The 18,434-nt window shown below is 38.4% G+C and overlaps 1 protein-coding gene across 1 annotated transcript in view; it reads right to left on the reverse strand.

Moving 5' to 3' along the window:
* LOC308058258 (uncharacterized protein) overlaps nucleotides 1–18,434 on the reverse strand; it is a 102,951-nt gene that overhangs the window by 14,910 nt on the left and 69,607 nt on the right. Inside the window, exon 3 of the mRNA XM_080373798.1 lies at nucleotides 2,447–2,496. Coding sequence (XP_080229924.1) covers nucleotides 2,447–2,456 — 10 coding nt within the window. The 5' untranslated portion in view covers nucleotides 2,457–2,496. The remainder of the gene's footprint in view (nucleotides 1–2,446; nucleotides 2,497–18,434) is intronic.

Below are 18,434 nucleotides of genomic sequence, written 5' to 3' on the forward strand. Positions count from 1 at the left end.
ATTAACATCAAACGCTAAAAAATCCCTCCCATATATGGTAGATTACTGAAAACCAAAGCTCTTCCAAACATTTTCTCTGTAGACAAAAATATCTTCTGGAGGGTTTGCTGAGACAGACTGCCAAGTCTACAGCCACAGGGAACACTGGATTAGAGGAGCCCACTCTAAGCAGTAGATTTACTTTTTCTTTTTAGAGCTGCGTATATGCTAGCTTTGCCACTTCAGCAGTTACTGGCATATAAACTAGAGTGCTCCTTTATCTGCAGGAGTAATTGCCAAAATGTGTATTTTTAAAACAAACTAGTGGCAAATCAATACTATCAAATAACCTATAACTGCATCATGTAGAAATTCCTGTTAGGAAGCAGTGAAATATGAAAAAAAAAAAACACAAAATGCAGCACTCAAGTTATGTTTAAAGACAACATAGTATAAAAAATAAAAGAGGTAACAACTAGATCAGAACATCATGCAGAACAAATTCCACCTCAGTCACTCTCACTCTCTTCATTAGTGAAGTGATGCTTTATCATCAGATAGGTGCAAGATGTTCACTTTTACACCCTACTCACTAGATTTTATTTTGTTTTTACAGTCAGGAAAAAAAATCTACATCAATAGAACTGATTGGAAATACCACATTTTTTGTCAATACCTCCTTTTGGTGCAGCTGGTAACATGCAGATTAATATCAAGCATACAAGATGAAAAGTATTTTTACTGTCTAAATGCAGAGTAGATTAAAATTCAGCTGAGAGTCATGATACCCTTAGGTAACTGGAAAGGGTTTCAGGCATGTTCATATCCTTTAAGTCTCTCTTCAAGGCTCCTGTGTGATAAGAGGACTCCCAATTCCCAATAGAAGTAATTCAGCCACAGAGATTCCTTAAATTGAGAATTTCTAGCTTACATGAAAACTCTTTGTACAACGTAGAACAAAACTGTACTTCAGAGCTGCAGTTGCACAAACTGGCAATTTACCACTCTATCCACATTTTTCAAAGTGGAAGCTATAAAATGACATCTATCATATGATTTTAACTCATATGGTTGCAATGCACAATGTAATCACAGTCAAACGTATGATGATTAGCTGAGTTACTTCTGAAATTATGGTGCTACGAAGCCAGCAGTATTTTAGTACTACCTTAATTACACACTGACATATTTAAGATAGATGTCTTCACTAAAAATGAAAGAGAACGGGACAAATTTCAAACAGTATTTCCATAAATGAAAAGCACACCACCCTGGTTAGTGCCTGTAAAACAATTAAGAACAACCAAAACTGGGGAAAAAAACCCACAAACCCAACCGAGAAATTTCATTTCTCCTGCTGACTGTATTTACAAAGGTAGTGGTTTCAAGTGAGCCAATATATTTTAACTTTGCATTAAAAAATTCCTCCAAGAACCTGGTCCTACTGAGTTTCAGTCACTCACCGAGACAACTGGAAGCCTTGTTAATACAGCGGTCTAGATAATGGCAACCTGTGCCATGGAAAAGCTAATCCCTTTGACTTAGAGCGTGCTGCTGAGACACCCAAACTTGCTTCAGAGGTAGTTCGGGTCCTTGGGTCCCACATAACACATCTTGCTAATTTCAAGCTGTCATGGTGCAGCACTACAGTCAACGACAAAACCAATCCTGCAAAGGATGGATGTGCCTATTCTTGTGCCACAGTTCATCTGCAAACCAGACAGTTCCCCTATAGAGTATGAAGAGTTGACTGCAACTGAAAATTTACACCTGACACGAGTGAGGCCAGGATTTCAGCAGTCTGCTTTTGGAGGCCTCTTCCCACTTCCAGCAAAAACAGCAGCATGATCTACCGACTTCAGTAATTCAGGAGCAAATATAAGTATGCTGTCACAGATCATGAAGATAACTGCCTATAGAGTACTTCGTTTGGTGAATACATCTATCACTGCAATTTGAGAGAAAATACAAGCCCCTGCAAGTATAGAAGAGTTACCCTCATCCGATTATACAAATGTAGCTAATAATACATGGTAGTGTATATATATGCCTTAATTTAATGACAGTAGAGAATGAAAACGAAGTATATTTAAAGCATGTGCATTTTCCTAGGAAAATGTGATGCTTTAACACCACTTTTCCATAACTGTTATGGCCTTATACTACATATTTTTACAGAAAACATACACATACAAAACTGATACTTACAACTTCAGCACAGAAGGCTAAACATGCATGTATATTTCACATATCCATATATATCCATACACAGAAAAACATGTATGCAAATTTTATATATGGAATACAAATGCACGTAAGCAGACATACTATTAAAATATCTTGCTTAATTTGAGTCCAGCACTAACTAAAGCGCAATTTGTTCATGAAAATTTACATAAAGTAGGGACCTTCTCTGCTTACTAAACAACACAGAAGAGTAAAGAAAAATCTCGCAGAAGCAGCATACCTGTGTTCATTTTGACACTGGAGGATTTGCTATAAAAGTCTTCAGATTTCCTGCGGAAAATAAAACGATCTATTAATTTGCACAAGACAAGAATGTGTGGCACAAAATGGCAGGAGGACTTCTCAGAGGGGTGGAGAATCACTGTGATACAAATGACAGTCCTATTTTAACACAGCTTTAATTAAATTGGTACTGCTTGTCCTTCCAAAGTTAAAGATGAGCTGTCTCTTCCATTATAAGCTACTCTATTTTCAAGTCTTTAGTATCTCTGTTGTAAACATATGCTCTGGGATAAAAAACTAGTGATTGACTTTTGGTCTTGAAACTATAAACCATAAAAATTACCCCTATACAGTAATGGGGAAATATTTTAAAGGCTGCTTATAAGTTTTATTCACTCCTTTGTGCAAACTTAAAGATATAGAGAATAGGTCTCCAAATAAATTTTAAGCAGCCAAAGTTATCAGGTCTTTTTCAATGTTTTATGAGCAGGAAATGTGGTTGTTTTCATCCAGTGATTTACTATGCCTCTACAGAGAGCACTGACACTCTTAATGTTGTTCACTGTATTGCTATACACAGAATCAGGACATGTGTCTTGGTATCCAGAGTAATCCATTTCAAAACTCCCAATGGAGTCAACAGGTAGGGAATCAAGTCACTATACACCAATGCACTTTTAAAAGGTAATAATTTGCAGCAAAATAATATAAATTGCACATGAATCTTTTTGTTTAGATACCTCAACTCTATACGGTACTTACAAACAAAATAGTAAAATCCCACAAAACCAAACCACAACTGCAGAAAAAGCGTGACATCATACAATAACAGGCAACTTTAACCTACTGATGGTATGTCACAGGACAAACTAGACAGTATTTTCCATCTACTGCCAGTTTACATCACAGCTTTATCATAGGGTCAGGAACTTTACTACCTCTTCTATTCAGGCCCTTTTCGAGATAAAAAGATAAATGCAGAAAAGCTTTCTGATGGTATTCTGCATACTGGCCGGTCTCAGCTGTACTGTTACACATATCCTGCCCACTATCATTACTGAGCGGGCACACACACTGGAGGCCAAAATACTGAAGGCTAAAAAAAGTCATTCTCCCTCTACACTGTTCCTACATCGAGCTCAGGCTAAAACAAATGGGGAAACCAGAATTTTTAATGTAATACTGCTTCAAAAAATACATTAAAAATATAAACTGCCTATGTTGGAGTAAATTGGAAGGTACGCATGAAGGATCCTTTTTATAATGGGAGACTCAAGATACTAATTAATACAAGAAAATACCAGAACAGAATTCCAGCTCAACCGAACAGGAACCCTGCCTGAATTAACTGTACCTCTGAGGTAACACGTATATTGCTGCATTCTCTGGTATTCATAATGAGGCCAGATTCTCCACTGCTTGAAAAACTTACTGGTTTTCAGAAACTAATCTGAACTCTGCTGCTATTATTCAGTCAGTTTTGTGACAAAAAAGATGCACGCTAAACTTCTTGAGATCTACGGAAATAGATACGTGGCAGTGAATAAAGTTTTACTCTGCAGCTATCAGCAAACTACCTCTGAGAATTTCTAAAAGACCTTTTAAAGATAAAGGCAAATTCTATTTTACTCATTTTTTGATAAGTTGTCTTTGACTGAAAATGTGAATTTCTATAACAGCTACAGTGTACCTTAGAGCCTGACATTCCTGCAGTGTTTTCAGGCTGCTAGAGGAGACACCATTTTCAAACCTTCTTTTAGCTTAGAACTGAATCACTGATGGTACTACACGCAGGCAACAAAATGCAACAGGATATTTATTTTCAGACCCAACAAGTACAGAACTTTTGGAACACTGCAGAGCCAAAATGATTTCTAGCAGGTGGCTTTGATATATTTACATAAAGCGTGCTTAACTCTACTCAAGTTTTAACAGACAACACTCAGTTTTAGCACTACAGTTTTGTCCTCGTCAGAGTTTTTCTATCTGAACAGCTTCGGCCGGTTTGCTGACAGCAAGGGACTGCATACAAATCACAACACTTCCACGTTCTCATTTTGCTGAAGAAGTGTGGTAGTCAATACCTGAAAAGTATGCACGTAAATAAGGCAATATAAATCGCACTCATGCAAATAGTAAGACTTGCATTTCATACTAAAATTATTTGGAATTCTGTGCTTCTAAGGAGCTAAACTAGCCTTCAAATACTTAATGATACCAGCACTAGGATCAGAACAAATGGAATGAACTTAACAGCCATGTGCCTGAAAGCATTTTACTCAGCATTCTCTCACGCAGTCTTTAAGATCCTTACTTAATAAAGTGGGGAGAAGGGGGAAGGGAGAGAGCAAAGGGCATTTTTTGCTTTGTACTTTTGGTCCTACTTCATTACCTCCTGAAAGTTTTTATTTGTGAATGGGTTTGTAAGTAGCTCTAACATAGACCTCTGACAGGCAAAATGAATATTCCACTGGAAGCATCAGATACTCTTCACTGCCAAAAAGGATGCCCAACGATCGGCCAAGACACTCAGCTCATAGATAGCGAACACTGCGATGGAACGAATGCCCATAATTATTGTGCAGACACAAAGTGCTACCGGAACGCATGAGTTTGCAAAATCAGAGCTGCTGTTCAGTCACCTAGATCAGGCAGGTTTTCTACTACGCTCACACCCAATCCTAGATGCTGAGGTGAAAGAACTCCAAGTTTAACCACAGTAGCATGCCTAACTTTTGCAGGGGAAGATCCAGGATTAATCTTCATGGAATTCTTCTATAGTTGGCTTCATGGGGCAGAGGTAATGCAGTAGGAAATGAATGACTGTGCCAATGCACAAAAACGGGTCGTCAGGTTGAATACAGCTGCAAATACCATTACTATGGTTTCAATACGTAATACATACTGATGTGTTACTTCTTGATAACTCTCTCTACTTCTTGATAGCACTACAAAGATTAGCTCAGCTCAGCAATACTTTGCATCGACAGGCTACTGAAAATACTTGTGGGAATCTCATTGACACCTGCTCTATTTTCTGCAAGAGACCCTGATAGCTAGTTGTAATCACTTCTGTTCCCGGTAAGTTCTGAAGTGTGGGGTGCTGCAGGGAGACATTCTGTCACCCCTTCTGTTCCACATTTATATGGAGCTATAAAAAGGGTTAGTGAGAAGTCAGAGGAGGTTTCCCCGCCCTCAGTTTATTCATGAATATATGACGTATGCCTTTACTGTTACAGGTTTAATTCCATTATTGATCAGATGCTAGAGCACCTACAGCCATAAGGGAGGAGTTCTAACATCCAAACATCAACTAATAAATGTGAGCAAGTGCTTTGTGAATCAACGCCTAAATGAATAGTAACATGCTATTGCTTGCTCATGCCTCGTTCAAAGAATTAAGTTAGTAATTGTTAATAACCACAATCCATAACTACCAACGGACAGAGACCATCCCAGGTTAGAGTATCCTTTCCATGTAAAATTCCAGAAAGAACTGGGAGGTAAAGGAAAGAAGATTGATTGGTGGGGTTTGTTGTTGGGGTTTTTTTTTTGAAAGCACTTATAGAAACTCCAAAATTATCATTACAGCATTATTAATAACTTAATATATTGCAAATTCCTAAATGCTGTATAGGAGTATCACGTCAAAAGTATCCAAGCTCATGGATAACTTTTGGGGGTCTTTCTGCCTCTTGCTTTGTAGCTGTGGAGCCTAGACCCCTTTGAAATCCAAGGTTTTCTAGCTGTGTAGCTAACCAGGGGGCAAACTCCAGGATGCTAGTTGCCTGCTTGCTTACACAGGTTTTGAAAGGCTCTTGAAGAACAAGGTGGTAAGTTACCTTGTCTGGTATGTTTTGAATCAGAACATACAGACTCTACTACTGTTTCAAAACAAGCTGGCAGTTTCCCTACAGATTGTGTCTGAAAATATTTTTGACCTTTCTACTTAATATAGTCAGAGTATGAACAGAGGCTCAAAGAAAAAATAATTATTATAACCACCCCCCTTCCCCACCAAGAGTGGTCCTTACAGTTATATTACAGGCATTCTTGGTGCTGAGTACTGTAGGGTAAATTGTGAGTTTGATTGACTTGAACCAACTAAATATTTTCCCCCAAGGTATTCAAAAGAACTTTTTTAAGATGACAGAGATCAACCAGACAGTGTTAACGGACTAATGACTTTTTTAAAAGATTCTAAGTTACCCGTTATTTACTCCCTGCCATTTCACAAAATATATTATAAAAAGCAGGTTTAAAATGTAATTTTCTGGTACAGTATATGTATTAATTTTAAAGCCAAATCTTGTATATGCTTTTATTAGTTACTATCCTTTGTAATTAATACTACCCAAGGACCTTCGGTGAGAGGAGCTATTGGTTTACAATACAGAGTGCAGCTGGATCAACAGTAGGATAGATGTGTGTGTGATCTGACTGGAAAATGATTGATTTTCACTGTCTTAGGTAGACAGCAGTGCCCAGATATTTGGAGAGGACAGAAGCTTTCCAGATTTGTTTGAGAAAGAGTGTCAGGCTTGCATCGGTGTTGTTTGCCAGTTTCACAGTTTGAGCTACAGACAGTAATCTACTCGAGAAAATATCTGCAAAATTACATAGCCAAATCAGACTGTGATTTTACTTCAAGGATTGTTTTATTTAATTTGCTGAAACATGGCAGGTGATCTACAAACACATATTTATTATCAGGCAGGATTCTATATCCTAATTTGCATGTGGTAGTAAATTCTTTTAATGCAAATCATTCAGACTCTGCAGAACATTCCTGCTCGCAGCTCTGTAACAGGCCAAGATACTTTATACGCCAGCTTACACATTCGGTGAAGGAGGGAAAAAAGTATGAAGCATTAGTTCTGGAAAATAGTGAAGCTGACTTTTATTTCTTTCAGTTTAAACCAAATTGTTTCAGCTGTTTAGCTGTAGCAGGACAACTATGGCAATGAGAATGCAATGAGAGCCTGACAGACTGCAAAATGTTTAGAATGTAGCAACAGCAACTCACACAAAAACCAACTGATCTGAAGCTTCCCCAGGAGCAGAGTCTCTCCTGATGAGCCCATAAGCAGAAGACAGGCATATATGCAAATGTATTGGTTGTATGAAAAAATGTTTGATGAAGCATAGGTAACGGTGCTCTTAATAAAAAATGAGAAGGTACTGAGACATGGTGGAACCTTCTTTAATTTCATTAACATGCAACAACAAGACAACAAAATGGCAGGGAGCCTGTACTAAGATCCAGCCCAGCAAGGCATATGCTGAGCATATGCTTAAGCATATGCTTTAAGTTGGCCCCACAGGCCTATTTCTATGCTTAATGTTAAACATAAATACTGTTTGCCCCAGATCACGTTGCCTTACCCTACAAAGAGCTGAACACTTCATTTCTAATTGGTTTCAGATAGACAATCAAAGACAAACATAGACAGACAACTGCCATCATAGTTTCTGTAACTTTAACTTTTAAATGATGCTTTACAAGTTTGTGACTTCATCCTCATGTGAAGTGCAGTGTCACTGTACACGTGTTGCTATGCACACCATCTGAAAATGTACTGATCAGGTCATTAAACAATTGGGATGTCTGAATAATTTACACATGGCCACAAACTTCTACTGGAATGCAACATATAGGTCACATCGTAGTCAGCAGCAGTAAGTGCGTGATCAGGGAAAACTGTACATACAAAAGCTCACTTTACTGGATCATCTAGGGAGACACAAAATACTAGTAGACATGTCTGGGCTGCCAAGAGCATAAGTTGGTTTAATTGACCGGGAGGAGATGAGGAGATCTGTGTTTGCAGAGAACCTGTCAAAGGTTAAAAGGGGATGGGTAGTTACCCCGCTACAGCTGTTGAGAAATTTTGGTTATAAGTGATATTCTAGCAGAAAACAGGTGATTTCTGAGAAGTGTGGAAAGGCAGTAGAACAGACATGGAAGCTGAATTAATGGTTTTTGCCAAGATGTAGTTAGGAATTCAAATTTGAAGATATTCCAGCCGTCTACAGTATTACTAAAAAACTTAGGTGGGTATCTAACTTACAACTTATCAGACATACAAGCCTACTTCCCGTAGCAAATACTAGCATTATTGTTCAAGGCACTGGTAAGATCTTGTCTTGAAAAATCACAAACATTTCTAATTCCCATAAGCAAGAGTTCAAAGATCACCAGGTATAGGGGAATCCATCACAGGAGTCTATGGCTGATCATTCTCTATAAACTCATCAAGGGACTGGGCATAACTGAAAGTAGTAAAGGAAAAGTGTTGGCACAAGAAATACTACTAAACTATTTCATTTATCTTAAGTGTAAATTAAAAACCATAACGTAGTTTCTATTCCTGACAGCCATTAATTAAGGTGTGGAGCACTTATCAGGAGTGCTGTGGTCAAACTTATGAGACACTGAACTTGACAAGTGTGTGTGAAAACTGTGGCTGTCTGAAGGCACGGGAATAAATCCGATCACACAGGAACTTTTTTCCAGACCCTGGACTCTTTTTCTAATATTGTTTTTCTGAGAATGCTATAAATGCAAGATTAAGAGAAACTGGTATTATCTCCTCCTTTCCCTCTGTTTCTTCATGAAATTGAGAAAAGTAACTAAGTATCTGATGAGGGACAAAAGCTAAGACTACATGTTTCTAAAGTGAAAGTTCCTTACAGCAATCTTTGTTATTAAATACAGCATTCAGCAGAAAAAGTTAAGCACTTGTATTTAAACCGCTATCAACTTAAAAGTAAGTCTTTCTCTCTAGAAAAAAAACCTGAACCTTAAAACTTCTCCTGTTGTAGCATGTTTTTCACTAGCTATGTTTTCTTTTGACCAGCTATGTACCGAAAAATAAACTTAAGTCAAAGTTCTGCACTTAGTTCTAAATAGGTACTTGCTGTCATCTCAAAATACCACTCTGATGCTTCAGTATCAGAACATTTTCCTAATAATATAACTGCAAGTCTAAAAGGATACCAAGAAAGCTGTTCAAGCTGACAATATTCTGTACATTTTACTGGTTATTTTTACAGCTGCAAAAGGAAAGAGGAGGACAAAGTACTGCTTTTATATTCTGCATTTCCTTAATGCTCTACCACTAAAGCAAATTTTATTAATAATTCCAGTCATGCTTGTGGTGTTTGTGACTTCCCCCCCCTTATTTTTATTGCTTAAATGTAAAGAAAAAAAAGAAAAGCTCCATTAACTGCTGACTTCAAGTCACATTTCTTACCCTTTTCTCCAGACATTTACTACTGGGTTTAATAATACAAAATTGTAAACTTCAAGCTTTTACTGGTGGTTATTTTTGTTCCCTGCTTTTGGCTTCCTGTTATTTTACAGGAACTGTGTTTGTCCAAATTAACTTGTTCTGCAGGCTGGAAATGGTTTAAGGTTACTGCATGAAAGCATGTCACTGAAACTGATACGCAGTAATCGGTGTCCACAGACTAAGTACAAAAACCCCTGCAACCCTCAAGACAGAGTACCTAAAACTCACTATGCCTCTTCTCAGTTCTTCTGAAGGTTTCCTTGTTGAGTAAATTTAAATGTTACAAATGAGATCCTGTCAGGTAGCCAGAGCCCATAGAGGAGATGGATGCCTGTGACATTCATTTACATGTTGCTTCACTTTGGGACGGGCAGCAAGGCAGTTCTGCTCAGAGGCAGAAGCTCAGGAAGATATTTCAGCTTCTGAACTCCCAGCAGATAGTGGCATTCAATGTGGCCCCCAGCTTAGTCCTCTGGTTGACACAACCTGCCCAGTTTTCTCCCCAGTGGAACAGGGAACTATGTAGCACTAGCAATACACCAGCTTTCTACATCACTCTTGGGAAATGTAGAAGCTAGTGACAGAAAAGAAACCTGATTAGGAAGTGTTAATCATTTCAACATGATGAAGTATCTATCTTTTAGTAAACAGAATATTTGGCATTGGTACCCAGAATTCACCTTACCGTTAACCTTTTAGAAATTCTTTAAAAGTCTACTTCACATTTTTATTACCCAGAAGGTCCAAATACTTCCAGAATACCCAACTATTTCTCCATCTTTCTCAAGACATGAACGACAAGTATCGTTAGAACTACGTTCCTCTTTAAAATATACCATTTGAGGGTTAAATTTGGGTTCATTAGCGTTCCTCTTTAAAATATACCATTTGAAGGTTAAATTTGGGTTCATTAGCATTCCTCTTTAAAATATACCATTTGAGGGTTAAATTTGGGTTCATTAGCGTTCAGTAACTACCGAAAAAGTTGGAAACATAAGCAAGTTTTAGTTTCATCACTCACTTCCACGACTATACAAATTACTGGTCATGTGAATACTTCAAGTATTAAAACATTTTCCATGTTTACACAGTATGACAAACAATGCATTTCTGGTCCTTTCTACTAGGTATGTAATATGTACCAATTTGAGACTAAACGTGCATAAATCTCCACCTAAACAGAATTCCATTAGTTTGCTGCGGTTTTTTTTTCCCCCCATGAGTCAATACCACTCCCAACAGAATCAGTGAGAATAGTGTTCATTCATGAAAGAAAAACCCTTTTCTAATTTCCTTCCATTGGTTTTGTCTTAAATATAAAAATATGCTCCCCTGAACTAGAGTTAGGTAATGTTACATCTAGCTAAGAGAGTCAAACCGATGTGTGAGGTGACGTAAGATTCCTTACTTAGGAAGTATGCTGAAGCAAAAGGATATGGTTTTCAATTTTTTGTAACATGCTCATAAAGACAAAAAAAGAATACCTATAACTTAAAAGACTGATATTCACTGGAATATTTTAATCCTTATTTTCTAAAATAAAATTTGATGGGCTCACACAGGGAAACTTTCAGTACCCCTACTAAGTACTTAAAACTGTTGGCCAGTTTTGGCTAAGTCTGACGGAGATGCAGAGGTCACAGTAACATTGAAGGCTTACAAGTTCTGGAAGAAATTCCCATGGAGAATACAGATCTTATCAAAGCCAAATGGGCAATACCCCTTAGCATTATTAGATATAAGTGAAATCATACAGGAAGAAAGAGTCAGGAGTTGTGTGTGGATAAATTCACACACCTTATGATCCCAGCCACAAAACTCCTCCCCTGTAATTTGCCTTGTTAGATATATATAGGCAATCAACAAAAATAACCAAAATATTTCTGCTCTCTAAAAAGGTGTAACTTGAACTCAAGCTTTTCTGGTTACGAAAGCATTCATGCCATGCCAAGCCCTGCGTGGATTCTCTGATGACTAATGCAGTTTGAACTCACAGAACAGCCTTAGTGTGATTCAGTTCCAAAGGGTGTGTCAACACTAGCAAGTAGGAATGACTTTCTACAGCAAAAGAGTAGGTGCTGAAGCCTGACACCTGCAGAGGGGCTTGACTTCAATCAGCTCTACTCCGGCCCTGCAGACCAGGTGCCTCTCAGCAGAGGAGTCACGTCACACACCTTCCTTGAGCCCATCTTCCACTTTAGTTTTGCCGGTGGATATGCAGATCTATTCTGTGAACCCACAATGACATGAACCAAAGAGCAATAAAATGGGGAATGATCAGAAGATTTTAGTTCAGATTAAGGAGTATTGTTATGAAGCGAACGCTAGAGAAGCCTCATTTGCTGTTATCTGAACAGACATAAGGTTTCCTCAGTTCTGCTGCTCAGGGAACTACTGGTAGCTTTTCAATCCGATAACGTATCAGACTTTAGTGACAGAAAGATCAACTAGAAGTGGCACTGTTCTTAAATACAAACCGGTAAGACTCATCAAGAGTCACAGTTGCCTTTTGGAAGAGGAAGTTCTCTCAGCTTCTCTTAATATTAAGACTTTGATACCTCGATACCTAAATGACTCGGCATTCAGAGGCTTCAAAGCAAGTTAAATGCTACAAACTTCTACCTTCCACCCCTGCTACAAAGCCTGCCATACACCATGCTGTTTATCTCATTAACTCTTAGCACACTTTGCCATTTCTGAAGAATCTTAGCATTGCTTTGCATAACTGTAGTCCCGTTAGAGACTTACCTGTTTACAGGAAAGAAGGTATTTAGCAGCAGCAATATTATGTGCTCTCAAAACAAAGAAAACTCATTACATACAACACACGAAAAGCAGGATAATCAGCTTTGCCAAGCTTGCATTTGCATGTTTTGCTGATACCATATTTTGCCCTTTCCCAAAGGGCACAATTACCAATTTTCATTTCAAATTCTCATAGCTTCACTACCCCTTTTCCAAATAATACATATCAAAATAACGCAACTTCTACTGTTTACAACGCTAGTCTGCGCAAAGTCCCAACATGCCTCTATGCTATATACAACAAAAAAAGCTACAGTTCTTCCTCATGTTAATAGCTAAAAGAAAGAACTGTTAACCATTATAACTGGGAACACAGTCAAACTCACATAATTAAGACCTGCTAATACTAGCTATGTGTACCTGCAAACTGAATTGCAGAAGTTCTAGAAGTCTGGTAAATTTTTAAAGATTGGATGCTTGTCTTTCTCTCGCCCTCTCAATTCTTAATTGTCCACCAGCACATCTAAGACTTCTGCTTCCGAGCTCATCCTTTGCTGATCCTAGAGCAAGTCAGAAAACCGTATAACACTGAAACTCAGAAAGGTTAAGCAGAGTGGTATAGGAACAATTACGAGAGAAAGCATACAAAAAGGCTTAGTCTTCACAGCAACGTGGGGAGTAAACAAGTAACTTTTAAATTGGGAGAAAAGTGACAATACTTGACAAAAACAGCCAGAAAGAGAACAAAGAAGCACACGAGAAACCTGAATAATACTGTCTGATATCTGCAGGGCTGACAAATGACTCAAAGGCAAATGAGAATCTACAAAGCAACGCAGAGTGCACTTAAGAACATGAAGTAAAAAATATATTAGTTCTTTGCCGTATGCTTTTGATACAATTGCACCCAGAAATTATACCAAACTGTCAATGCATTTTATTAAAACATATTGCAGAAATTTCTATTACTGATAGTTATGTGGCAATTTTAATTCCAAAGGCAGACTATCCTAGCGTTCTTGGTTCTAATCATGAAGCAGGAGTCACTAAGACAACCTGGAAAACTTGGGGGAAAAAAAAAAAAAACAACTAAAAATATCAGCCTTTGAAAGGAAATGGCATCTGCCTATACAGTAGAGAGACTATCAGGCCCTTGACTGATGATTACCAAATCCTGCTGCTGAAAACCACTCACGGGAAGTGCCCCATCTCCTCAGAACTGCCCAGTGATCCGCTAAGTAAAAGGATCAGGAAAACAAAGGATATTGATGTTACTGTTTGCTGCAATTTAAGATCTGTTTGTAGAGTACACTATTAAACTCTACTTCATGAAACGGGTGCACTATTAAACATATTAAATTTATAGCCATTCTCATGGCTTCACATGCCAATCTAGTCACTCATAACCCTACAAGAATCAGCATTGGACTTGTTTATTTTTATGAGTTCAAACCATTTCCCTTTAACTTTTCAGTGACATTTCAAGGGCAGAACTGAACTATTTTTTCATGCAGTCTTACATACTCCAAGGCTTCTTTAGGCCAGGTGCCATATGGTATAGCAGATTATCCCCTGTAATAGGGCATTAACATGTGGTTTCTACACCTGGCTCTGCCATTGATTTTCAACAGATCATTTCACATTGTGAGTTCAGCTTCCTCTTACCCTTCCTGTCACTTCTGGAAAGGGACTGCCTCTGCTCAGCTGTTTCCAGAGACACACCATGGTAGGATCCTAGTCTCTGCTAACATGTACCCCTTCCTCAATGGCTGAAGGCTGCTTTGTACTAATACCAATAAACATTGATTCCTCATATTTCAGTTGTTGCCAAGAGAGACTGTTTAACCAGAGAGCGTGAGTTCCAGATATTTGCAATGGTGGTCAAGGAAATTACAAAGAACACTAGTAAATTATAGAAAGATTTTTTAAAAAATGTTGATCAAATGCAAAGGAAATGCCTGAAGTTTCATTATACCTGCTCACCCTTTTCTTCGTTGCATGAATAGCAGCTGCCAAGAGAAGACATTAATGAGTTGATAATAAAATCACTGAAAGATTCTACAACCACAAAACTGTGCTAAAATTATTAAAATAAAACTTGTTCTAAGCACATTTTAAAACTAATAATTCCCAAGATTATTAATATTACAGTTCTTCAGATAAGAATTCCTCTAACCATTACCTACACAGTATATGGTTTCTGCTACAGAAATTATTATCCCTATAACCATACAACTATCTATTAGAATTTATACAAATTGTATTTTCTGCCTGTAAGTAGCATTCATTTCTCTAAGAGCTACATTTACAATTACCAGATAAAACTTCATTAATCAGAGGATTGATATTCCCTGTTTTCTAAAGGAATTACAGATACTATGTTCTTACTGATGGGGTAAAATACTAAATAATTTGGTTAAATATGTTAATTACTAATCATGTTATTCCATTGCCCCTCACTCAGTTAATGATTTTATATGCACCTATCTGAACATATCATTCCAATATTTGATTTTCTTCCAGTGTGGGCATAAAGCAGCAACTCTTACCCTTGTAAGTCTCCCTCCTCTTAAGTGAGAAAGAAATCACTCAATGCATTGGTTTAGCATTCTAGAAAGCGAAGGTCAAAGACAAGATTATCCTTTATCAATGTAAGATTGCCTCTTCTCAGTTCTGACTGTATAATAACAATGCATTGAATAATAGATAATTCGATGAGTCATATCATATATTCATAACAACCTCAAGAACATTTAAATGGAATTCTCATTCAGCTTAAAGAGGACATAATTGCTCTGACCACACACATTCTGCAAAATTAAAAGACCTGTCTCTAAGGAACACTTCCATGTCTTTTTTTGAACCTAGCATAACCCTCAGCATTTCTTTGTGAGAAAACATGCTCAGGGAAAACACGTACAGAAAGTGCCTGTACATGTACACAAATACTCGCATGCCTGTTATCTTTCACCTGCAATTACACATACATGTAACTTTTAACAAACTATAGTTAAAGAATTTTAATAGTGTAACATAAAACTGTTGATTGCTTTAGAAAAAAAAAAAACAAAAAAACCCACCACAATTAATTTGCCTGTGTACAGAAAGAATGATGTTCTTCCTGTAAAGAGCTATGCCATGTTTGACCATTACTCAGCACACAGCCTTGACCCCTTATCTGTAACTGTTAGTTTTCCTCAAGGTTTGCCTTAAACATTGATCATTGTAACAGGTATGCACGTCAAACAAATTAACTTTGGGTCAGAAAACTACTGTACCCTCACTGAAGTGAGACAGACTGGAGATGAAGATCTCGGTAACTTTGGGTAGCTGAACTGGAGATACTTGGGGTCCAACTGGTCAGAAGACTTTGAACATTAATAGTGCTCATCAAACTCCCCCTTCATTGCAACTGTGGCCTCGCACACTTTGCATTTTCACAGCTGAGAGGTTTGTGCCAGGCATGCAGCCAACACAGAACAAGGTCAGCCATCACCTGAGAGGCAGCTGGGTGCCCGCACGGATCTGCCAAGCATGGCCCTGCAGCGCAACGTGCGCGGCTCATGCAGCCACCCCAGGTGGGAGCTTCCCAGCTCCCCCACAATAATGCACAACACCCACCACCCCAGCAACAGAGCAGCAGGGGCACAAACCAGGATGAGCACCCCATCTCCTACTTCTTTCCCTACTACCAAAGCAAACTACATCAGCAAATGGAAGAAGGATCCTGAAAAGTCCACTTACTGACTCTGCTCCCTACCCAAACCTACTCCCACATCTCAGGAGGAGATCCAGCTTGTGCTCTGGATGAGGCCGCCGATTTGAGGAAACAGCTGGATATAAAACTATTGAAATAACTGCCTCCGCACAGAGGGGACAAACTGAAGCAGCAAAGACAGCTTTTACTGGTGCTAGTGTAATACTTTCTCATGTCACCTTCTAGATTTTCTTTCCTTCTGAAAGGAAGAGGAAATATCTGGAGTCTCATTATCTGCCACCACAGGGGCACCCAAATCACTTTTCTGGAGTCACTAGACAAGCCCCCACCATTCCGTCTGTGGAGGTCCAGCCGCTGCAGTAAGCTCTCAGCTCGCAGCCCCTTATTCCTTCCCAGCCAGTCTTACCTTTGTTTAACTCACTTCAACCACAGTTTTTCTGCCGCTACCCTCCAAACCAGACTCTCCCTTCCCCTGCCAGAGGCAATTTGTCACAGTCTACTGCTCTTATTCCCTCGATATCAGAGCCAGGCAGCCTTTTCCTCTGCGAAGATTGGTCTATAGTGGGTCTGAAAGAATAGCAAACACCATCACCTTATTTTCAGCTTGCTCTTGCATTCATCGCAGTAGCGACTACATGAATAGTCCCACTCATTCCCTATACGACCCTGGCACTCAGAAGCATTCAAGTACTCAATTTTGATTTTCCATTCACACGCAATGGGAATGGATTTTGAGATACCCTGCTTTTGCCAAATCTCTACTGAGCACCTGCAAACAGATTTTTCAGTGGTGCAGGTTTTGTAACAGGAGGCAAAAGTCACACCCCTAACAAAGCTGTGTTAAAAGTTTATAACTGTATTCCACCCACCAAGTCCAAACCTTGCTAAACTATAGGTGACTATAATTTTTAATGTGGGCAAAATGATTACATCATAGAATCATGACCTCTAGCTTTTGACAAGAAACTTGAAACAGGTTCTTAAGAAAAGAAACTGTGAATGACTTCATTAATAATCAGTACTGTAAGTCCACTCCAGCTAGTTTACAGAGGTTAATAATGCAGTTCTAAAAAAATGCTGCAGTATTTTGAAGTTTTAAGACAAAGCTCGTTTCCTTAGTATCACAGTATGTTGCCTGTTTTGCTTTCTAAACCACCTAGTGAAATTTTGCCAAGGGTATGTCCCCAGGAGTGCTGACACCAGCAGGAATCCTTAATTGACTGAGTCGGTTTAGTACTGGTCCCAAATGAAATGTTACTTCCAGGTTATCAGAATGGTTTAAATGTACCTGCAGCAGCCCCAGTTCTAACACCACCACAAGTGCTATTCAGGGCTCGGTGTTCTGCATTGTAAGCATCACTCAACTAATTCATGGAGAGCTCGAACATGAGATGGTATCTGTTTCATGAAAATGTGTGGATCAGTTACATGCCTTGCTGAAATACCAGCTATTCACCAAGCACAGTGTGAATAACAAAAAGAGGATAGATAACATAAGGGAGCACAACAGAATATTTTCCTTCATGAACTACCCCTAATTCACTCAATATAATTATTAAAATTATGTCCTCAGCTTAACCTCATATACTTAATATCTCAATACTGTTTTTACAGCATTAGGTTTTTTGTTTTTTTAATTGGCAACAGTTAAGTGTCATTCCCTTAGCAGATGTTCTCAGTTCCAACACAATTACAGTTTTACAACTGCAATCACCTACCATACAGTGCACTGCAGTGTATAATTTTAAAAGCCACTGTTACTTGCTCATTAAACTCCTCAACTATGTAAAGCACAACTGATTTCAACTGTATGCCAATCCACACTCACGTGACAAGGAGACAGACTCCAACTTTAACACATGTATTTCACATGAATGTGTTTAAGCTAACATGGTGGCACACAGATTTTTCTTTAGAAACATTCAGAAAAGGAAAATACCGATGAGGTAAGTGACATTCCGTGATTTTAATTAATACCCTGGTTGTTATGTGGCGTAACAAGTTACAGTAATTTTCCCTCTGAAGAGCTATTTCAAGTAACTTGAAAAATTAAAATTTAACTGTAAACAAATCTCACTATTAAAAAAATAGAGAGACTGAGAAGGATGGGCAAGTGCTACCTTTCTGTTGCTTTTACCCCCACCTATCTGAAAATCAGAAATTTTAAACAGGATTCAGATCTTCCTTATACTGATCAGTGAGGGGAACAGTGTTGCTTCAATATTGTC

Source organism: Falco punctatus, assembly GCF_963210335.1.
Source record: "Falco punctatus genome assembly, chromosome: 1".
Taxonomy (NCBI): Eukaryota; Metazoa; Chordata; class Aves; order Falconiformes; family Falconidae; genus Falco; species Falco punctatus.